At 41.6% G+C, this 24,627-nt stretch overlaps 1 protein-coding gene across 3 annotated transcripts in view; it reads left to right on the top strand.

Moving 5' to 3' along the window:
* The window catches only part of LOC139757307 (uncharacterized), a 268,133-nt gene that overhangs the window by 166,196 nt on the left and 77,310 nt on the right, over window positions 1-24,627 (top strand). For all 3 annotated transcript variants that reach the window (XM_071677699.1, XM_071677700.1, XM_071677701.1), the window contains one exon: window positions 3,312-5,284. In XM_071677699.1, coding sequence (XP_071533800.1) covers window positions 4,330-5,284 — 955 coding nt within the window. In that variant the 5' untranslated portion in view covers window positions 3,312-4,329. The remainder of the gene's footprint in view (window positions 1-3,311; window positions 5,285-24,627) is intronic.

The following is a 24,627-nucleotide window of genomic DNA, read 5'->3' as shown; positions in this document are numbered from 1 at the left end:
CCACTTCTGAAACCACACTGCTCTTCCCCAATCTGATGCTCTGTACATGCTTTCACCCTCTCAATCAATACCCTCCCATATAATTTACCAGGAATACTCAACAAACTTTTTTTTTTTTTTTTTTTTATACTTTGTCGCTGTCTCCCGCGTTTGCGAGGTAGCGCAAGGAAACAGACGAAAGAAATGGCCCACCCCCCCCCCATACACATGTACATACACACGTCCACACACGCAAATATACATACCTACACAGCTTTCCATGGTTTACCCCAGACGCTTCACATGCCTTGATTCACTCCACTGACAGCACGTCAACCCCTGTATACCACATCGCTCCAATTCACTCTATTCCTTGCCCTCCTTTCACCCTCCTGCATGTTCAGGCCCCGATCACACAAAATCTTTTTCACTCCATCTTTCCACCTCCAATTTGGTCTCCCTCTTCTCCTCGTTCCCTCCACCTCCGACACATATATCCTCTTGGTCAATCTTTCCTCACTCATTCTCTCCATGTGCCCAAACCATTTCAAAACACCCTCTTCTGCTCTCTCAACCACGCTCTTTTTATTTCCACACATCTCTCTTACCCTTACGTTACTTACTCGATCAAACCACCTCACACCACACATTGTCCTCAAACATCTCATTTCCAGCACATCCATCCTCCTGCGCACAACTCTATCCATAGCCCACGCCTCGCAACCATACAACATTGTTGGAACCACTATTCCTTCAAACATACCCATTTTTGCTTTCCGAGATAATGTTCTCGACTTCCACACATTTTTCAAGGCTCCCAAAATTTTCACCCCCTCCCCCACCCTATGATCCACTTCCGCTTCCATGGTTCCATCCGCTGACAGATCCACTCCCAGATATCTAAAACACTTCACTTCCTCCAGTTTTTCTCCATTCAAACTCACCTCCCAATTGACTTGACCCTCAACCCTACTGTACCTAATAACCTTGCTCTTATTCACATTTACTCTTAACTTTCTTCTTCCACACACTTTACCAAACTCAGTCACCAGCTTCTGCAGTTTCTCACATGAATCAGCCACCAGCGCTGTATCATCAGCGAACAACAACTGACTCACTTCCCAAGCTCTCTCATCCGCAACAGACTTCATACTTGCCCCTCTTTCCAGGACTCTTGCATTTACCTCCCTAACAACCCCATCCATAAACAAATTAAACAACCATGGAGACATCACACACCCCTGCCGCAAACCTACATTCACTGAGAACCAATCACTTTCCTCTCTTCCTACACGTACACATGCCTTACATCCTCGATAAAAACTTTTCACTGCTTCTAACAACTTGCCTCCCACACCATATATTCTTAATACCTTCCACAGAGCATCTCTATCAACTCTATCATATGCCTTCTCCAGATCCATAAATGCTACATACAAATCCATTTGCTTTTCTAAGTATTTCTCACATACATTCTTCAAAGCAAACACCTGATCCACACATCCTCTACCACTTCTGAAACCGCACTGCTCTTCCCCAATCTGATGCTCTGTACATGCCTTCACCCTCTCAATCAATACCCTCCCATATAATTTACCAGGAATACTCAACAAACTTATACCTCTGTAATTTGAGCACTCACTCTTATCCCCTTTGCCTTTGTACAATGGCACTATGCACGCATTCCGCCAATCCTCAGGCACCTCATCGTGAGTCATACATACATTAAATAACCTTACCAACCAGTCAACAATACAGTCACCCCCTTTTTTAATAAATTCCAATGCAATACCATCCAAACCTGCTGCCTTGCCGGCTTTCATCTTCCGCAAAGCTTTTACTACCTCTTCTCTGTTTACCAAATCATTTTCCCTAACCCTCTCACTTTGCACACCACCTCGACCAAAACACCCTATATCTGCCACTCTATCATCAAACACATTCAACAAACCTTCAAAATACTCACTCCATCTCCTTCTTACATCACCACTACTTGTTATCACCTCCCCATTTGCGCCCTTCACTGAAGTTCCCATTTGCTCCCTTGTCTTACGCACTTTATTTACCTCCTTCCAGAACATCTTTTTATTCTCCCTAAAATTTAATGATACTCTCTCACCCCAACTCTCATTTGCCCTTTTTTTCACCTCTTGCACCTTTCTCTTGACCTCCTGTCTCTTTCTTTTATACGTCTCCCACTCAACTGCATTTTGCCCTGCAAAAATCGTCCAAATGCCTCTCTCTTCTCTTTCACTAATACTCTTACTTCTTCATCCCACCACTCACAACCCTTTCTAATCAACCCACCTCCCACTCTTCTCATGCCACTTACATATGCGTACTTGTGTATATCTCTCTTTTTAAACCAGGTATTCCCAATCACCAGTACTTTTTCAGCTCACAGATCTACAAGCTCTTCATTTCCATTTACAACACTGAACACCCCAAGTACACCAGTTATTCCCCCAACTGCCACATTATTCACCTTTGCATTCAAATTACCCATCACTATAACCCGGTCTCATGCACCAAAACTCTTAACACTCACTCAGCTGCTCCCAAAACAGTTGACTCTCATGATCTTTCTTCTCATGCCCAGGTGCATAAGCACCAACAATCACCCATCTCTCTCCATCCACTTTCAGTTTTACCCATAATCTAGAGTTTACTTTCTTACACTCTATCACATACTCCCATAACTCCTGTTTCAAGAGCAGTGCTACTCCTTCCTTTGCTCTTGTTCTCTCACCAACCCCTGACTTTACTCCCAAGACATTCCCAAACCACTCTTTCCCTTTACCCTTGAGCTTTGTTTCACTCAGAGCCAAAACATCCAGGTTCCTTTCCTCAAACATACTACCTATCTCTCCTTTTTTTTTTTCATGTTGGTTACATCCACACACATTTAGACACTCCAATCTGAGCTGTCGAGGAGGATGAGCACTCCTCCTTCTGCTTCCCCTTTTAGAAAGTTGAAATACAAGGAGGGAAGGATTTCTAGCCCCCACTCCCGTCCCCTTTAGTCGCCTTCTATGACACGCGGGGAATTCGTGGGAAGTATTCTTTCTCCCCTATCCCCAGGGATAGGGGAGATGTTAGAGATGGCGAGGATATATATTTGTGGACTGATACATGAAAAGGGTACTGTTGCTTACCTATATAGAGGCCCCTGTTGATAATTTGTAGCTGATTTGTTATCTTGGTTGGCATATTGGCTCCAATGAATATTGTATTTCTTTGTTATACTGAAATGTTTAATGTACTTTTAAACAGTGTTGAACACATAGAAGCCAGTTCTAAACAGGTGATATATTTGATTTTTTGATTTACAGGATGTGATAATTGTGACGTGATGAGTTGTCAGTCTTCGGCTTACTGAGGAAAAGGAGGTGCTGCAGGAATGGAATCCTAGTCAAGCCCCAGAAAACTTTACTGCACTTTCTCTAGCTTGAGGCTTAGACCAGTATCTGTTGGAAAGGTTAAATGTTTAGAATGTATCATACAATGTCCCAAATGCAAGTTTGATTAGCTCCTTAACACTGAAAAATAATTGTAACTTGAATAAAAGGTGTTTATAAGGGCATGTTAGTCTGCAAGATTAAAAAGAAATAATTGAATATGAGATTGTGGAAAAATAAAGTAAATATTGTTATCAGATAGTGCAGATAATAATTAATATCTGTTTTTGTTGAATCTGAAATTGGTTGAAAAATGAGTAGCAGTAACTTGGGGTTTTCTCTCCATAAGTCTGTATTTGAAATAAACACAAATTTATGAAGGAGAAAATGTCTGTCGTGGTATCTCACGAGATATAGTTTTGGTATTGAACTGGATCTATTCGTAGATGACTTATGAAGAAGATCAGAAACAATTTATTGTAAATATATAGCAGTTTCTTACAAGTCTGGTAAGAAAATGAAAGCATTGTTTGAACAGAACCATGTTTATTGTGAGTGAGTCACAGCAGAAAAATAGTGAGGTATTGCTCTTGGGATGGTTTTAGAGAATAGAGCGATTGATGATAGCAGTTACCAGGAAATTCAGAATAACACTTTGATTCTACATCTACACATACAAAAAAGGGACAAAAGCAGTTTGTCGTTAAGTAAGGAATCTAAAGAATTAAAGATTTAGGAAGAGGTGGTTGGAAAACAACCTCAATAATTTGAACAAAGTCAACTTGAAAGAAAAGCTTAAAATTTGTATCCTTAAAATCTATGGGAGATTAAAGAAAACAGGCCACTGTCTTCTGGTAAATTTTTTGAAGAAAAGGCCTGATTATAGACAAAATCAAATAAGGTTACCCATAATAAGATTTTGAAATCACTTTCTTTGGAATGTGATTAAAGCATGAAGAAAATTAATGTGGCAGAAATGAAGGATGCATCCTTATTCCTTGAAACTAAGTTAACAGATGAGCAGAAATTAGATCTTACTTGCAAAGATATGCAAAGTTCAGAAACCAGTACAGATAGTAACATGCTGTTAAGTGATACAAAAAGCTTGACATCATTAACCTATGTTGGGAATCCAGAGCCTCAAACCTCAAGACCCCCTATCCCACTACCAAGTGATGTAGATATTGATGAGAGCCATAACCATGTTAGACAACTTTTTACAGCTATCCATACAAAATCAGATCTTAAGGCTCCTGAGAAATCCAGTGAAGACTCAAAAGTGAAGGTGAAAGTCTCATCTGAAGTAACAGTTGGTGTAAAGAAGTTTACAGATGTAACCAGAACTTCATGTAATCAAAACATTGTATTTGATTCTTTATCACAAACCACTTCACAGAAAGGCAGAAATGTTTACCGAAGCCCTTGGAAATTTAAGCAAGGCCTAAAGAGGACAGGGTTATTACAGAAGTCATCCCATAACCTATCAGTGGTAATGAAAGTTTGGAGGAAGCAAACCACTCAACCTTTAGGCTTAGCTTCAGACTCTCTAGCAATATCAGGTACTGAAGCAACAAGTACTTCTAATAATATAGAAGAGTTTGGTCTGGAGAAGTTTGATCACATTGCATACAGACAGAAGAAAGGATATTATTTGGAAAACTTTTTAAGAAGTTTGAATACAGTTCTTTCACAGCCTCAAGACTTGAAACTTTTAAATGATGATGATCTCAAAGTAATTGAAACTTTCAAGGGTCTGTCTCTCTCAGCACAGAAGCTATATGTTCGTTTATTCCAAAGGAAGACGAAATGGAATAGAGTGTTCAAGATAGAGTATCGAGATATCTGTGATAAGGAAGACACTCAGCTCTATGTAAATGAACTTGGCAGTGCAAAATTCGTGCATCAAGGTAAGATAAGTTCTCTTAAGATATACCAAACTTATATACTTATAATTTCCTGTGCAATGTACCTTATTTATATATGTGTTTTAGGATGAACTAAATCAGGAGAATTGACCATATATGTATAGATCACTAGAGCATCATGTCACAAGTTTAGTAAGACACCAGAAATGCAGTTGATTGTGCAGTAGTCCTTTTTTGGGCTGTTATTTTTTTTTTACTCTTTATACAAGAAAAGCATTAGTCATACAAAAAGACCTGATTTAGATCAGGCCTTGAATAAAAAGAACTGAAAAATTAAGAGAGATGGTGAGAAAGTGTGTAAACAAGAGGGAAAAGAAAAGGATAGTTTTATGATGTGCTTGCAGAAGAGATTCTGAATCTAGCCTAGTTGCTTAGTTTAATGAAACAGAGAGTAAAATTAGACATATTTTCATAAAAGGTGTCAGGAGATTCTTCATAGTTCAGGGTGAACCTCTTTCATCTGGCAACCTTGGGACCTGGCCATTGCCAGACCACAAAATACTGGAAAACAGAAATTGACCTCTAAGGGAACCCCCTTTTCTGGGCCTTTGAGGGAATATCCTCACCTGGTCCCCTTCTCTGTTCCTTTTTTTGGAAAATTTAAAAAAAAAAAAATACAAGAAGGGAGGATTTCCAGCCCCCCCACTCCTTCCCCTTTTAGTTGCCTTCTACAACGTGCAGGGAATATGTCGGAAGTATTCTTTCTCCCCTATCCCCAGGGATAGGGAACCCCCCTAGGTAAACATATTCCCCACCTTTAGTCTTCCAACTCATTCCACATACATATTACTGTGTCATCAGAAGTAGATATGATAATGCATGCATGGAATCATGATGATGAGATATGATGATATACGCATGGCAACATGATGAGGAGATATGATAATGTACGCAGCTTGAAATAGGAAATGATACAACCATTAAATTTTTCCATCAAGGTTTTTATTGTTAAATCAGTTTACATCAGATGTATCCCCAGATAGAGACTCCTCAGTATCCTGGACAAGGGTTTTTCAGAGGACCAGTACAGGTCAGATTCGTTAGCATTATACGCTTGTTCTGGGGTTAAGCTTTCTTCTGCCACTAACTGTGTAAATTCATCCACAAACTTTGTTGCAGCTTTCTGATAAGTAGTTAATGTAATGAATTACCATAAGTTGGTATTTGTCTTTGGTTAACTCTTTTTACTATTATTGTTTTATTGTTATCATTAACGCTGTCAGCTTGCTCTGTGTCAGTCCCAGCCAGGCAGCCGGTTCGTACACTCTCTTCCTGTACTTGCTGTTGATTGTTTGATAGATAATTATCTTTTTTTTATATTATACTTTGTAGCTGTCTCCCACGTTAGCAAGGTAGCGCAAGGAAACAGACAAAAGAATGGCCCAACCCTCCCACATACACATGTATATACATACACGTCCACACACGCACATATACATACCTATACATCTCAACTTATACATATATATATACACACACAGAAAAACTGGAGGAAGTAAAGTGTTTTAGATATCTGGGAGTGGATTTGGCAGTGGATGGAACCATGGAAGTGGAAGGAATCATAGGATGGGGGAGGGGGCGAAAATCCTGGGAGCCTTGAAGAATGTGTGGAAGTCGAGAACATTATCTCTGAAAGCAAAAATGGGTATGTTTGAAGGAATAGTGGTTCCAACAATGTTGTATGGTTGCTAGGCGTGGGCTATGGATAAAGTTGTGCGCAGGAGGGTGGATGTGCTGGAAATGAGATGTTTGAGGACAATGTGTGGTGTGAGGTGGTTTGATCGAGTAAGTAATGTAAGGGTAAGAGAGATGTGTGGAAATAAAAAGAGTGTGGTTGAGAGAGCAGAAGAGGGTGTTTTGAAATGGTTTGGGCACATGGATAGAATGAGTGAGGAAAGATTGACCAAGAGGATATATGTGTTGGAGGTGGAGGGAACGAGGAGAAGTGGGAGACCACATTGGAGGTGGAAAGATGGAGTGTAAAAGATTTTGAGTGATCGGGGCCTGAACATGCAGGAGGGTGAAAGGCGTGCAAGGAATAGAGTGAATTGGATCGAAGTGGTATACCGGGGTCGACGTGCTGTCAATGGATTGAATCAGGGCGTGTGAAGAGTCTGGAGTAAACCATGGAAAGTTGTGTGGGGCCTGGATGTGGAAAGGGAGCTGTGGTTTCGGGCATTATTGCATGACAGCTAGAGACTGAGTGTGAACGAATGGGGCCTTTGTTGTCTTCTCCTAGCGCTACCTCGCACACATGAGGGTGGAGGGGGATGTTATTCCATGTGTGGCGAGGTGGCGATGGAATGAATAAAGGCAGACAGTGTGAATTGTGTGCATGTGTATATATGTATGTGTCTGTGTGTGTATATATATGTGTACATTGAGATGTATGGGTATGTATATTTGTGTGTGTGGACGTGTATGTATATACATGTATATGGGGGTGGATTGGGCCATTTCTTTCGTCTGTTTCCTTGCACTACCTCGCGAACGCGGGAGACACCGACAAAGCAAAATGATAAAATATAAAAAATATATATATATATGCACGCATTCTGCCAATCCTCAGGCACTGCACCATGAGTCATACATACATTAAATAACCTTACCATCCAGTCAACAATACAGTCACCCCCTTTTTTAATAAATTCCACTGCAATACCATCCAAACCTGCTGCCTTGCCGGCTTTCATCTGCCGCAAAGCTTTTACTACCTCTTCTCTGTTTACCAAATCATTTTCCCTAACCCTCTCACTTTGCACACCACCTCGACCAAAACACCCTATATCTGCCACTCTATCATCAAACACATTAAACAAACCTTCAAAATACTCACTCCATCTCCTTCTCACATCACCACTACTTGTTATCACCTCCCCATTTGCGCCCTTTACTGAAGTTCCGATTGTACAAAGCAAAGGGGATAAGAGTGAGTGCTCAAATTACAGAGGTATAAGTTTGTTGAGTATTCCTGGTAAATTATATGGGAGGGTATTGATTGAGAGGGTGAAGGCATCTACAGAGCATCAGATTGGGGAAGAGCAGTGTGGTTTCAGAAGTGGTAGAGGATGTGTGGATCAGGTGTTTGCTTTGAAGAATGCATGTGAGAAATACTTAGAAAAGCAAATGGATTTGTATGTAGCATTTATGGATCTGGAGAATGCATGTGATAGAGTTGATAGAGATGCTCTGTGGAAGGTATTAAGAATATATGGTGTGGGAGGCAAGTTGTTAGAAGCAGTGAATAGTTATTATCGAGGATGTAAGGCATGTGTACGTGTAGGAAGAGAGGAAAGTGATTGGTTCTCAGTGAATGTAGGTTTGCGGCAGGGGTGTGTGATGTCTACATGGTTGTTTAATTTGTTTATGGATGGGGTTGTTAGGGAGGTGAATGCAAGAGTTTTGGAAAGAGGGGCAAGTATGAAGTCTGTTGAGGATGAGAGGGCTTGGGAAGTGAGTCAGTTGTTGTTCGCTGATGATACAGCGCTGGTGGCTGATTCATGTGAGAAACTGCAGAAGCTGGTGACTGAGTTTGGTAAAGTGTGTGAAAGAAGAAAGTTAAGAGTAAATGTGAATAAGAGCAAGGTTATTAGGTACAGTAGGGTTGAGGGTCAAGACAATTGGGAGGTGAGTTTGAATGGAGAAAAACTGGAGGAAGTGAAGAGTTTTAGATATCTGGGAGTGGATCTGGCAGCGGATGGAACCATGAAAGCGGAAGTGGATCATAGGGTGGGGGAGGGGGCGAAAATTTTGGGAGCCTTGAAGAATGTGTGGAAGTCGAGAACATTATCTCGGAAAGCAAAAAGTGTATGTTTGAAGGAATAGTGGTTCCAACAATGTTGTATGGTTACGAGGCGTGGGCTATGGATAGAGTTGTGCGCAGGAGGATGGATGTGCTGGAAATGAGATGTTTGAGGACAATGTGTGGTGTGAGGTGGTTTGATCGAGTAAGTAACGTAAGGGTAAGAGAGATGTGTGGAAATAAAAAGAGCGTGGTTGAGAAAGCAGAAGAGGGTGTTTTGAAATGGTTTGGGCACATGGATAGAATGAGTGAGGAAAGATTGACCAAGAGGATATATGTGTCGGAGGTGGAGGGAACGAGGAGAAGAGGGAGACCAAATTGGATGTGGAAAGATGGAGTGAAAAAGATTTTGTGTGATCGGGGCCTGAACATGCAGGAGGGTGAAAGGAGGGTAAGGAATAGAGTGAATTGGAGCGATGTGGTATACCGGGGTTGACGTGCTGTCAGTGGATTGAATCAAGGCATGTGAAGCGTCTGGGGTAAACCATGGAAAGCTGTGTAGGTATGTATATTTGCGTGTGTGGACGTATGTATATACATGTGTATGGGGGTGGGTTGGGCCATTTCTTTCGTCTGTTTCCTTGCGCTACCTCGCAAACGCGGGAGATAGCGACAAAGCAAAAAAAAAAAATATATATATATATATATATATATATATATATATATATATATATATATATATATATAGGGGATAGGGGAGAAAGAATACTTCCCACTTATTCCCTGCGTGTCGTAGGAGGTGACTAAAAGGGGAGGGAGCGGGTGGCTGGAAATCCTCCCCTCTCTTTTTTTTTTAATTTTCCAAGAGAAGGAACAGAGAAGGGGCCCAGGTGAGGATATTCCCTCAAGGGCCCAGTCCTTTGTTCTTAACGCTACCTCACTGACGCGGGAAATGACAAATAGTATGAAAAAAAATATATATTTATATATGGATAGAGTTGTGCGCAGGAGGATGGATGTGCTGGAAATGAGATGTTTGAGGACAATGTGTGGTGTGAGGTGGTTTGATCGAGTAAGTAACGTAAGGGTAAGAGAGATGTGTGGAAATAAAAAGAGCGTGGTTGAGAGAGCAGAAGAGGGTGTTTGAAGTGGTTTGGGCACATGGAGAGGATGAGTGAGGAAAGATTGACCAAGAGGATATATGTGTCAGAGGTGGAGGGAGCAAGGAGAAGAGGGAGACCAAATTGGAGGTGGAAAGATGGAGTGAAAAAGATTTTGTGTGATCGGGGCCTGAACATGCAGGAGGGTGAAAGGAGGGCAAGGAATAGAGTGAATTGGAGCGATGTGGTATACCGGGGTTGACGTGCTGTCAGTGGATTGAATCAAGGCATGTGAAGCGTCTGGGGTAAACCATGGAAAGCTGTGTAGGTATGTATATTTGCGTGTGTGGACGTATGTATATACATGTGTATGGGGGTGGGTTGGGCCATTTCTTTCGTCTGTTTCCTTGCGCTACCTCGCAAACGCGGGAGACAGCGACAAAGTATAGAAAAAAAAAAAATGTATATATATATATATATATATATATATGAGTTTGGTAAAGTGCGTGAAAGAAGAAAGTTAAGAGTGAATGTGAATAAGAGCAAGGTTATTAGGTACAGTAGGGTTGAGGGTCAATTCAATTGGGAGGTGGGTTTGAATGGAGAAAAACTGGAGGAAGTGAAGTGTTTTAGATATCTGGGAGTGGATCTGGCAGCAGATGGAACCATGGAAGCAGAAGTGGATCATAGGGTGTGGGAGGGGGCGAAAATTCTGGGAGCCTTGAAGAATGTGTGGAAGTCGAAAACATTATCTCGGAAAGCAAAAAGGGTATGTTTGAAGGAATAGTGGTTCCAACATTGTTGTATGGTTGCGAGGCGTGGGCTATGGATAGAGTTGTGCGCAGGAGGATGGATATGCTGGAAATGAGATGTTTGAGGACAATGTGTGGTGTGAGGTGGTTTGATCGAGTAAGTAACGTAAAGGTAAGAGAGATGTGTGGAAATAAAAAGAGCGTGGTTGAGAGAGCAGAAGAGGGTGTTTTGAAATGGTTTGGTCACATGGAGAGAATGAGTGAGGAAAGATTGACCAAGAGGATATATGTGTCGGAGGTGGAGGGAACGAGGAGAAGAGGGAGACCAAATTGGAGGTGGAAAGATGGAGTGAAAAAGATTTTGTGTGATCGGGGCCTGAACATGCAGGAGGGTGAAAGGAGGGCAAAGAATAGAGTGAATTGGAGCGATGTGGTATACCGGGGTTGACGTGCTGTCAGTGAATTGAATCAAGGCATGTGTATGGGGGTAGGTTGGGCCATTTTTTTCGTCTGTTTCCTTGCGCTACCTCGCAAACGCGGGAGACAGCGACAAAGCAAAAAAAAAAAAAATATATATATATATATATATATATATATATATATATATATATATATATATATATATATATATATATATATATATATATATATATTTTTTATTATACTTTGTCGCTGTCTCCCGTGTTTGCGAGGTAGCGCAAGGAGACAGACAAAAGAAATGGCACAACCCACCCCCATACACAATGTACACACACACATGCCCACACACGCAAATATACATACCTATACATCTCAATGTACACATATATATACACACACAGACACATACATATATACCCACGCACACAATTCACACTGTCTACCCCTATTCATTCCCATCGCCACCTCGCCACACATGGAATACCATCCCCCTCCCCCCTCATGTGTGCGAGGTAGCACTAGGAAAAGACAACAAAGGCCCCATTCGTTCACACTCAGTCTCCAGCTGTCACGCAATAATGCCCGAAACCACAGCTCCCTTTCCACATCCAAGCCTCACACAATTTTCCATGGTTTACCCCAGACGCTTCACATGCCCTGATTCAATCCACTGACTGCACGTCAACCCTGGTATACCACATCGATCCAATTCACTCTATTCCTTGCCCTCCTTTCACCCTCCTGCATGTTCAGGCCCCGACCACACAAAATCTTTTTCACTCCATCTTTACACCTCCAATTTGGTCTCCCACTTCTCCTCGTTCCCTCCACCTCCGACACATATATCCTCTTGGTCAATCTTTCCTCACTCATTCTCTCCATGTGCCCAAACCATTTCAAAACACCCTCTTCTGCTCTCTCAACCATGCTCTTTTTATTTCCACACATCTCTCTTACCCTTACGTTACTTACTCGATCCAACCACCTCACACCACACATTGTCCTCAAACATCTCATTTCCAGCACATCCATCCTCCTGCGCACAAATCTATCCATAGCCCACGCCTCACAACCATACAACATTGTTGGAACCACTATTCCTTCAAACATACCCATTTTTGCTTTCCGAGATAATGTTCTCGACTTCCACACATTCTTCAAGGCTCCCAGAATTCCTGCCCCCTCCCCCACCCTATGATCCACATCCGCTTCCATGGTTCCATCCGCTGCCAGATCCACTCCCAGATATCTAAAACACTTTACTTCCTCCAGTTTTTCTCCATTCAAACTTACCTCCCAATTGACTTGACCCTCATCCCTACTGTACCTAATAACCTTGCTCTTATTCACATTTACTGTTAACTTTCTTCTTTCACACACTTTACCAAACTCAGTCACCAGCTTCTGCAGTTTCTCACATGAATCAGCCACCAGCGCTGTATCATCAGCGAACAACAACTGACTCACTTCCCAAGCTGAAACCACACTGCTCTTCCCCAATCTGATGCTCTGTACATGCCTTCACCCTCTCAATCAATACCCTCCCATATAATTTACCAGGAATACTCAACAAATTTATACCTCTGTAATTTGAGCACTCACTCTTATCCCCTTTGCCTTTGTACAATGGCACTATGCAAGCATTCCGCCAATCCTCAGGCACCTCACCATGAGTCATACATACATTAAATAACCTTACCAACCAGTCAATAATACAGTCACCCCCTTTTTTAATAAATTCCACTGCAATACCATCCAAACCTGCTGCCTTGCCGGCTTTCATCTTCCGCAAAGCTTTTACTACCTCTTCTCTTTTTACCAAATCATTTTCCCAAACCCTCTCACTTTGCACACCACTTCGACCAAGACACCCTATATATGCCACTCTATCATCAAACACATTCAACAAACCTTGAAAATACTCACTCCTTCTCCTTCTCACATCCCCACTACTTGTTATTACCTCCCCATTTGCGCCCTTCACTGCAGTTCCCATTTGCTCCCTTGTCTTACACACTTTATTTACCTCCTTCCAGAACATCTTTTTATTCTCCCTAAAATTTGATGATACTCTCTCACCCCAACTCTCATTTGCCCTCTTTTTCACCTCTTGCACCTTTCTCTTGACCTCATGTCTCTTTCTTTTATACATCTCCCACTCAGTTGCATTTTTTCCCTGCAAAAATCGTCCAAATGCCTCTCTCTTCTATTTCACTAATAATCTTACTTCTTCATCCCCCCACTCACTACCCTTTCTAATCAACCCACCTCCCACTCTTCTCATGCCACAAACATCTTTTGCGCAATCCATCACTGATTCCCTAAATACATCCCATTCCTCCCCCACTCCCCTTACTTCCATTGTTCTCACCTTTTTCCATTCTTTACTCAGTCTCTCCTGGTACTTCCTTACACAAGTCTCCTTCCCAAGCTCACTTACTCTCACCACCCTCTTCACCCCAACATTCACTCTTCTTTTCTGAAAACCCATACAAATCTTCACCTTAGCCTCCACAAGATAATGATCAGACATCCCTCCAGTTGCACCTCTCAGCACATTAACATCCAAAAGTCTCTCTTTCGCGCGCCTGTCAATTAACACGTAATCCAATAACGCTCTCTGGCCATCTCTCATACTTACATACGTATACTTATGTATATCTCGCTTTTTAAACCAGGTATTCCCAATCACCAGTCCTTTTTCAGCACATAAATCTACAAGCTCTTCACCATTTCCATTTACAACACTGAACACCCCATGTATACCAATTATTCCCTCAACTGCCACATTACTCAGCTTTGCATAAATATATATATATATATATATATATATATATATATATATATATATATATATATATATATATATATAACCCATGGGATAGGGGAGAAAGAATACTTCCCAGGCATTCCTCATGTGTCGTAGAGGGCAACTAAAGGGGACGGGAGCGTGGGGCTGGAAACACTCCCCTCCTTGTATTTCAACTTTCTAAAAGAGAAAACAGAAGAAGGAGTCACGTGAGGAGTGCTCCTCCTCCTCGAAGGCTCAGATTGGGGTGTCTAAATGTGTGGGGATGTAGCCAAGATGAGAAAAATTGAGAGATAGGTAGTATGTTTGAGGAAAGGAACCTGGATGTTTTGGCTCTGAGTGAAACAAAGCTCAAGGGTAAAGGCGAAGAGTGGTTTGGGAATGTCTTCGGAGTAAAATCTGGGGTTAATGAGAGGACAAGAGCAAGGGAAGGAGTAGGACTACTTCTGAAACAGGAGTGGTGGGAGAATGTGATGGAGTGTAAGAAAGTAAACTCTAGATTGATATGAGTAAAACTTAAAGTGGATGGAGAGAGATGGGTGATTATTGTTGCATATGCACTTGGGCATGAGAAGAAAGATCATGAGAGCCAAGTGTTTTGGGAGCAGCTGAATGAGTGTGTTAGTAGTTTTGATCCACGAGACTGGGTTATAGTGATGGGTAATTTGAATGCAAAGGTGAGTAATGTGGTAGTTGAGGGAATAATTGATGTACATGGAGTGTTTAGTGTTGTAAATGGAAATGGTGAAGAGTTTGTAGATTTATGTGCTGAAAAAGGACTGGTGACTGGGAATGCCTGGTTTAAAAAGAGAGATACACATAAGTATGTGTATGTAAGTAGGAGAGATGGCCAGAGAGCGTTATTGGATTATGTGTTAATTGATAGGCGCACGAAATAGAGACTTTTGGATGTTAATGTGGTGAGAGGTGCAACTGGAGGGATGTCTTATCATCTTGTGAAGGCGAAGGTGAAGATTTGTAGAGGTTTTCAGAAAAGAAGAGAGAATGTTGGGGTTAAGAGAGTGGTGAGAGTAAGTGAGCTTGGGAAGGAGACTTGTGTGAGGAAGTACCAGGAGAGACTGAGTATAGAATGAAAAAAAGTGAGTAACAAAGGACATAAGGGGAGTGGGGGAGGAATGGGATGTATTTAGGAAAGCAGTGATGGCTTGCGCAAAAGATGCCTGTGGCATGAGAAGCGTGGGAGGTGGGCAGATTAGAAAGGGTAGTGAGTGGTGGGATGAAGAAGTAAGATTATTAGTGAAAGAGAAGAGAGAAGCATTTGGACAATTTTTGCAAGGAAATAATGCAAATGAGTGGGAGATGTATAAAAGAAAGAGGCAGGAGGTCAAGAGAAAGGTGCAAGAGGTGAAAAAGAGGGCAAATGAGAGTTGGGGTGAGAGAGTATCATTAAATTTTAGGGAGAATAAAAAGATATTTTGGAAGGAGGTAAATTAAGTGCATAAGACAAGGGAATCAATGGGAACTTCAGTGAAGGGGGCTAATTGGGAGATGATGATAAGTAGTGGTGATGTGAGAAGGAGTTGGAGTCAGTCCTTTGAAGGTTTGTTGAATGTGTTTGATGATAGAGTGGCAGATATAGGGTGTTTTGGTCGAGGTGGTGTGCAAAGTGAGAGGGTTAGGGAGAATGATTTGGTAAACAGAGAAGAGGTAGTAAAAGCTTTGCGGAAGATGAAAGCCAGCAAGGCAGTGGGTGTGGATGGTATTGCAGTGGAATTTATTCAAAAAGGGGGTGACTGTATTGTTGACTGGTTGGTGAGTTTATGTAATGTATGTATGACTCATTGTGAGGTGCCTGAGGATTGGCGGAATGCTTGCATAGTGCCATTGTACAAAGGCAAAGGGGATAAAAGTGAGTGCTCAAATTACAGAGGTATAAGTTTGTTGAGTGTTCCTGGGAAATTATATGGGAAGGGTATTGATTGAGAGGGTGAAGGCATGTACAGGGCATCAGATTAGGGAAGAGCAGTGTGGTTTCAGAAGTGGTAGAGGATGTGTGGATGAGGTGTTTGCTTTGAAGAATGTATGTGAGAAATACTTAGAAAAGCAAATGGATTTGTATGTAGCATTTATGGATCTGTAGAAGGCATATGGTAGAGTTGATAGAGATGCTCTGTGGAAGGTATTAAGAATATATGGTGTGGGAGGCAAGTTGTTAGAAGCAGTGAAAAGTTTTTATCGAGGATGTAAGGTATGTGTAGAAAAAGAGGAAAGTGATTGGTTCTCATTGAATATAGGTTTGCGGCAGGTTTTTTTTTATTTTCCCTAAAATTTAATGATACTCTCTCACCCCAACTCTCATTTGCCCTCTTTTTCACCTCTTGCACCCTTCTCTTGACCTCCTACCTCTTTCTTTTATACATCTAGTTATTTGCATTATTTCCCTGCAAAAATTGTCCAAATGCCTCTCTCTTCTCTTTCACTAATAATCTTAACGTCTTCATCCCACCACTCACTAGCCTTTCTAATCTGCCCACCTCCCACTCTTCTCATGCCACAAGCATCTTTTTCGCACATCCATCACTTTATCCCTAAATACATCAGGGGTTAGTGAGAGAACAAGAGCAAGGAAAGGAGTAGCACTACTCCTGAAACAGTAGTTGTGGGAGTATGTGATAGAGTGTAAGAAAGTAAATTCTCGATTGATATGGGTAAAACTGAAAGTTGGTGGAGAGAGATGGGTGATTATTGGTGCATATGCACCCGGGCATGAGAAGAAAGATCATGAGGGGCAAGTGTTTTGGGAGCAGCTGAATGAGTGTGTTAGTGGTTTTGATGCACAAGACCGGGTTATAGTAATGGGTGATTTGAATGCAAAGGTGAATAATGTGGCAGTTGAGGGAATAATTGGTATACATGGGGTGTTCAGTGTTGTAAATGGAAATGGTGAAGAGTTTGTAGATTTATGTGCTGAAAAAGGACTGGTGATTGGGAATACCTGGTTGAAAAAGCGAGATATACATAAGTATACGTATGTAATTAGGAGAGATGGCCAGAGCGCATTATTGGATTATGTGTTAATTGATAGGCGCACGAAAGAGAGACTTTTGGATGTTAATGTGCTGAGACGTGCAACTGGAGGGATGTCTGATCATTATCTTGTGGAGGTGAAGGTGAAGATTTGTAGGGGATTTCAGAAAAGAAGAGTGAATGTTGGGGTGAAGAGAGTGGTGAGAGTAAGTGAGCTTGGGAAGGAGACTTGTGTGAGGAAGTATCAGGAGAGACTGAGTACAGAATGGAAAAAGGTTAGAAGAAAGGAGGTAAGGGGAGTGGGGAAGGAATGGGATGTATTTAGGGAAGCAGTGATGGCTTGCACAAAAGATGCTTGTGGCATGAGAAGCGTGGGAGGTGGGTTGATTAGAAAGGGTAGTGAGTGGTGGGATGAAGAAGTAAGATATTTAGTAAAAGAGAAGAGAGAGGCATTTGGTTGATTTTTACAGGGAAAAAATGCAAATGAGTGGGAGATGTATAAAAGAAATAGGCAGGGGGTCAAGAGAAAGGTGCAAGAGGTGAAAAAGAAGGCAAATGAGAGTTGGGGTGAGAGAGTATCATTAAATTTTAGGGAGAACAAAAAGATGTTTTGGAAGGAGGTAAATAAAGTGCGTAAGACAAGGGAGCAAATGGGAACTTCAGTGAAGGGGGCTAATGTGGAGGTGATAACAATTAGTGGTGATGTGAGAAGATGGAGTGAGTATTTTGAAGGTTTGTTAAATGTGCTTGATGATAGAGTGGCAGATATAGGGTGTTTTGGTTGAGGTGGTGTGCAAAGTGAGAGGGTTAGGGAAAATGATTTGGTAAACAGAGAAGAGGTAGTAAAAGCTTTGTGGAAGATGAAAGCCGGCAAGGCAGCAGGTTTGGATGGTATTGCAGTGTAATTTATTCAAAAAGGGGGTGACTGTATTGTTGACTGGTTGGTAAGGTTATTTAATGTATGTATGATACGTATGATATGATAAAGGGGAAGTAAATGTTTATAGTTGTGTTACTGGAGTGATAGTTTTCATACATGGTGCTTTGACAAGAAAATAGTGAAATTGGAAAAAATGTAGCTTAGACATTGAAGCTTATTGATACAGTGGTTAAATTGATGAGAACTACTATCGACTTTTGTGTAAATAAATTAAACATTTCCTTTTTCCATAGCCAGAGGTTGAACCATTATGTGACATTCATTTTTTTTCTTTTCATTTCAAGCTAGAAGTTTCAGTTGTCTAAATTGTTTCTTACATTTTTCATATGTATATATATGTATGTGTGTGTGTGTGTATATGTGCGTGTGTGTGTGTGTATGTGTGTGTAGGTGTATATATATATATATGTATATTATCCCTGGGGATAGGGGTGAAAGAATACTTCCCACGCATTCCTCGCGTGTCGTAGAAAGCGACTAGAGGGGACGGGAGCGGGGGGCCAGAAATCCTCCCCTCCTTGTATTTTTTTTAACTTTCTAAAATTGGAAACAGAAGAAGGAGTCACGTGGGGAGTGCTCATACTCCTCGAAGGCTCAGATTGGGGTGCCTAAATGTGTGTGGATGTAATCAAGATGTGAAAAAAGGAGAGATAGGTAGTATGTTTGAGGAAAGGAACCTGGATGTTTTGGCTCTGAGTGAAACGAAGCTCAAGGGTGAAGGGGAAGAGTGGTTTGGGAATGTCTTGGGAGTAAAGTCAGGGGTTAGTGAGAGGACAAGAGCAAGGGAAGGAGTAGCAGTACTCCTGAAACAGGAGTTGTGGGAGTACGTGATAGAATGTAAGAAAGTAAATTCTCGATTAATATGGGTAAAACTGAAAGTTGATGGAGAGAGATGGGTGATTATTGGTGCATATGCACCTGGGCATGAGAAGAAAGATCATGAGAGGCAAGTGTTTTGGGAGCAGCTGAATGAGTGTGTTAGTGGTTTTGATGCACGAGACTGGGTTATAGTGATGGGTGATTTGAATGCAAAGGTGAGTAATGTGGCAGTTGAGGGAATAATTGGTATACATGGGGTGTTCAGTGTTGTAAATGGAAATGGTGAAGAGCTTGTAGATTTATGTGCTGAAAAAGGACTGATGATTGGGAATACCTGGTTTAAAAAGCGAGATATACATAAGTATACTTACGTAAGTAGGAGAGATGGCCAGAGAGCGTTATTGGATTACGTGTTAATTGACAGGCGCGCGAAAGAGAGACCTTTGGATGTTAATGTGCTGAGAGGTGCAACTGGAGGGATGTCTGATCATTATCTTGTGGAGGCTAAGGTGAAGATTTATATGGGTTTTCAGAAAAAAGAGTGAATGTTGGGGTGAAGAGGGTGGTGAGAGTAAGTGAGCTTGGGAAGGAGACTTGTGTGAGGAAGTACCAGGAGAGACTGAGTACGGAATGGAAAAAGGTGAGAACAATGGAAGTAAGGGGAGTGGGGGAGGAATGGGATGTATTTAGGGAATCAGTGATGGATTGCGCTAAAGATGCTTGTGGCATGAGAAGAGTGGGAGGTGGGTTGATTAGAAAGGGTAGTGAGTGGTGGGATGAAGAAGTAAGAGTATTAGTGAAATAGAAGAGAGAGGCATTTGGACGATTTTTGCAGGGAAAAAATGCAGTTGAGTGGGAGACGTATAAAAGAAAGAGACAGGAGGTCAAGAGAAAGGTGCAAGAGGTGAAAAAAAGGGCAAATGAGAGTTGGGGTGAGAGAGTATCATTAAATTTTAGGGAGAATAAAAAGATGTTCTGGAAGGAGGTAAATAAAGTGCATAAGACAAGGGAGCAAATGGGAACTTCAGTGAAGGGCGCAAATGGGGAGGTGATAACAAGTAGTGGTGATGTGAGAAGGAGATGGAGTGATTATTTTGAAGGTTTGTTAAATGTGTTTGATGATAGAGTGGCAGATATAGGGTGTTTTGGTCGAGGTGGTGTGCAAAGTGAGAGGGTTAGGGAAAATGATTTGGTAAACAGAGAAGAGGTAGTAAAAGCTTTGCGGAAGATGAAAGCCGGCAAGGCAGCAGGTTTGGATGGTATTGCAGTGGAATTTATGAAAAAAGGGGGTGACTGTATTGTTGACTGGTTGGTAAGGTTATTTAATGTATGTATGACTCATGGTGAGGTGCCTGAGGATTGGCGGAATGCGTGCATAGTGCCATTGTACAAAGGCAAAGGGGATAAGAGTGAGTGCTCAAATTACAGAGGTATAAGTTTGTTGAGTATTCCTGGTAAATTATATGGGAGGGTATTGATTGAGAGGGTGAAGGCATGTACAGAGCATCAGATTGGGGAAGAGCAGTGTGGTTTCAGAAGTGGTAGAGGATGTGTGGATCAGGTGTTTGCTTTGAAGAATGTATGTGAGAAATACTTAGAAAAGCAAATGGATTTGTATGTAGCATTTATGGATCTGGAGAAGGCATATGATAAGAGTTGATAGAGATGCTCTGTGGAAGGTATTAAGAATATATGGTGTGGGAGGCAAGTTGTTAGAAGCAGTGAAAAGTTTTTATCGAGGATGTAAGGCATGTGTACGTGTAGGAAGAGAGGAAAGTGATTGGTTCTCAGTGAATGTAGGTTTGCGGCAGGGGTGTGTGATGTCTCCATGGTTGTTTAATTTGTTTATGGATGGGGTTGTTAGGGAGGTGAATGCAAGAGTTTTGGAAAGAGGGTCAAGTATGAAGTCTGTTTTGGATGAGAGAGCTTGGGAAGTGAGTCAGTTGTTGTTCGCTGATGATACAGTGCTGGTGGCTGATTCATGTGAGAAACTGCAGAAGCTGGTGACTGAGTTTGGTAAAGTGTGTGAAAGAAGAAAGTTAAGAGTAAATGTGAATAAGAGCAAGGTTATTAGGTACAGTAGGGTAGAGGGTCAAGTCAGTTGGGAGGTGAGTTTGAATGGAGAAAAACTGGAGGAAGTGAAGTGTTTGAGATATCTGGGAGTGGATCTGGCAGCGGATGGAACCATGGAAGCGGAAGTGGATCATAGGGTGGGGGAGGGGGCGAAAATTCTGGAAGCCTTGAAGAATGTGTGGAAGTCGAGAACATTATCTCGGAAAGCAAAAATGGGTATGTTTGAAGGAATAGTGGTTCCAACAGTGTTGTATGGTTGCGAGGCGTGGGCTATGGATAGAGTTGTGCGCAGGAGGATGGATGTGCTGGAAATGAGATGTTTGAGGACAGTGTGTGGTGTGAGGTGGTTTGATCGAGTAAGTAACGTAAGGGTAAGAGAGATGTGTGGAAATAAAAAGAGCGTGGTTGAGAGAGCAGAAGAGGGTGTTTTGAAATGGTTTGGGCACATGGAGAGAATGAGTGAGGAAAGATTGACCAAGAGGATATATGTGTCGGAGGTGGAGGGAACGAGGAGAAGAGGGAGACCAAATTGGAGGTGGAAAGATGGAGTGAAAAAGATTTTGTGTGATCGGGGCCTGAACATGCAGGAGGGTGAAAGGAGGGCAAGGAATAGAGTGAATTGGAGCGATGTGGTATACCGGGGTTGACGTGCTGTCAGTGGATTGAATCGGGGCATGTGAAGCATCTGGGGTAAACCATGGAAAGCTGTGTAGGTATGTATATTTGCGTGTGTGGACGTATGTATATACATGTGTATGGGGGTGGGTTGGGCCATTTCTTTCGTCTGTTTCCTTGCGCTACCTCGCAAATGCGGGAGACAGCGACAAAGCCAAAAAAAAAAAAAAAAAAAATGATACGTGGTGAGGTGCCTGAGGATTGGCAGAATGCTTGCATAGTGCCATTGTACAAAGGCAAAGGAGATAAGAGTGAGTGCTCAAACTACAGATGTATAAGTTTGTTGAGTATTCCTGGTAAATTATATGGGAAGGTTATTGATTGAGAGGGATGAAAGCATGTACAGATCATCAGATTGGGGAAGTGCAATGTGGTTTCAGAAGTGGTAGAGGATGTGTGGATCAGGTGTTTGCTTTGAAGAATGTATGTGAGAAATACTTGGAAAAGCAAATGGATTTGTATGTAGCATTTATGGATCTGTAGAAGGCATATGATAGAGTTGATAGAGATGGTCTGTGGAAGGTATTAAGAATATATGGTGTGGGAGGCAAGTTGTTAGAGGCAGTGAAAAGTTCTTATCGAGGATGTAAGGCATGTGTAGGTGTAGGAAGAGAGGAAAGTGATTGGTTCTCATTGAATGTAGGTTTGCGGCAGGGGTGTGTGATGTCTCCGTGGTTGTCTAATTTGTTTATGGATGGGGTTTTTAGGGAGGTGAATGCAAGAGTTTTGGAAAGAGGGGCAAGAATGCAGTCTGCTGTGGATGAGAGAGCTTGGGAAGTGAGTCAGTTGTTGTTCGCTGATGATACAGCGCTGGTGGCTGATTCATGTGAGAAACTGCAGAAGCTTGTGACTGAGTTTGGTAAAGTGTGTGAAAGAAGAAAGTTAAGAGTAAATGTGAATAAGAGCAAGGTTATTAGGTACAGTAGTGTTGAGGGTCCAGTCAATTGTGAAGTAAGTTTAAATGGAGAAAAACTGGAGGAAGTGAAGTGTTTTAGATATCTGGGAGTGGATTTGGCAGCGAATGGAACCATGAAAGCGGAAGTGAATCATAGGGTGGGGGAGGGGGCGAAAATTCTGAGAGCTTTGAAGAATGTGTAGAAGTCGAGAACATTATCTCGGAAAGCAAAAATGGGTATGTTTGAAGGAATAGTGGTTGCACCAATGTTGTATGGTTGCGAGGCGTCGGCTATGGATAGAGTTGTGCGCAGGAGGGTGGATGTGCTGGAAATGAGATGTTTGAGGACAATATGTGGTGTGAGGTGGTTTGATCGAGTAAATAATATAAGGGTAAGAGAGATGTTTGGCAATAAAAAGAGTGTGGTTGATAGAGCAGAAGAGGGTGTTTTGAAATGGTTTGGTCACATGGAGAGAATGATTGAGGAAAGATTGACCAAGAGGATATATGTGTCAGAGGTGGAGGGAGCGAGAAGAAGTGGGAGACCAAATTGGAGGTGGGAAGATGGAGTGAAAAAGATTTTGAGTGATCTGGGCCTGAACATGCAGAAAGGTGAAAGGCGTGCAAGGAATAGAGTGAATTCGAACAATGTGGTATACTGGGGTCGACGTGCTGTCAATGGATTGAACCAGGGCATGAATAGATAAAGGGAGACTGAATTATGTACATGTGTATATATGGATATGTCTGTGTGTGTATATATATGTGTACATTGAGATGTACACATTGATAGATAATTATTAGTTTTTACTGATTTTTTTAATATGCCCTTACACTACAAGTTTTCATGTCAGAACTATGCTTTTCTCTGTACACCATATGTGCTGAAATTCCATGTCTCCACTTAAACTTGTGTAGCCATTGTTGCAATTATTCATAGTCATAGTCTAGCTTCAGTTCTATATGAAAACTTTGACCTGCTAAATAAGCATCTCCCCAGAAATGCTTACACATTCATTATGTTAGACCTTAAACCACTTTACAAATGCGATGTCTCATTCTTTATCCCTGAAACCACTTTACAAGTGCACTGTATAATTCTGTACTCCTGTCACCTTTCAAAGTTTTCCAAAATTTTAAACTTTTCTAGCTTTCATTTTCAGCTAAAGAACAAATATAAGAAATTAACAGGATTGTTAATTAGCTCAGCTGCAATGTAAACAGATTTTGGAGTCTTATCACTGCTCACAGTGCCACCCTGGTGGCAGATCCACAGACTAATGGCAGCAGATTCAAAACATGCTGGACCATGAGAGTTACCTGACCACGGATCACCGGGTGGGAGAGGTACAACCTGTATTTCAGTTCCTTCGAGTCAGGTTGTCTGTGATTTTTTACTTTTGCTTACAGCTGAGTGCCCTATTCATGGCTATGTCACATTTGCTACACAAACAAAGAGGTGCATTATACATATTTTTTTCCACTTGTTTGCCATTTCCCACCTTAACAAGGTAGTGACTAGAACAGATGAAGAAAATGCCTCATTTGCTCATATCAGTTCTCTGTCATGTGTAATGCACTAAAACCACAGCCCCCTATCCACAACATGGTCCCACAGACCAGACCATGGTTTCCCATGGCTGTTTCAGATGTCCTGGTTCAGTTCATTGACAGCATGTCGACCCCTGTATACCATAATGTGTATGCTTTAAGGGCCTCTAGCAAAAGAGTTCTGTAAGGTTTTAATTGCATTACTTGCATCAGTGGAAATGAACAGAAGGTAGGAATTTGTTTCCTGATGAATTTTGTGTAGGATTTACACGACCTTCCTCTTTCGCGGTAAGGTTGGTTTGTGGCTGATTTTTGAGTAGTGTCTCATAAGTAGGACCCAGATGTATATGCAATTATAATCTTTAAAAAGGCAGGCAGATTGGCAAGACAGATAGCTGAAATAGGCAAAAATAGGGAACCTAAAACCAAAAAAGACTTTATTTCAAAGAAGATAAAATTTTCCAAATATGCATAATATTCCAACACTGTTAAGAAAATAAGTACTAGTTAACCAACCAAAGTTTTGCAAAAATAGCTAATATCTGTTATTTTTTTGACTGA

Source organism: Panulirus ornatus, chromosome 25, assembly GCF_036320965.1.
Source record: "Panulirus ornatus isolate Po-2019 chromosome 25, ASM3632096v1, whole genome shotgun sequence".
Classification (NCBI taxonomy): domain Eukaryota; kingdom Metazoa; phylum Arthropoda; class Malacostraca; order Decapoda; family Palinuridae; genus Panulirus; species Panulirus ornatus.
Note: the sequence above shows the minus strand (reverse complement) of the source record. Positions and strands in the feature narration are given on the sequence as shown.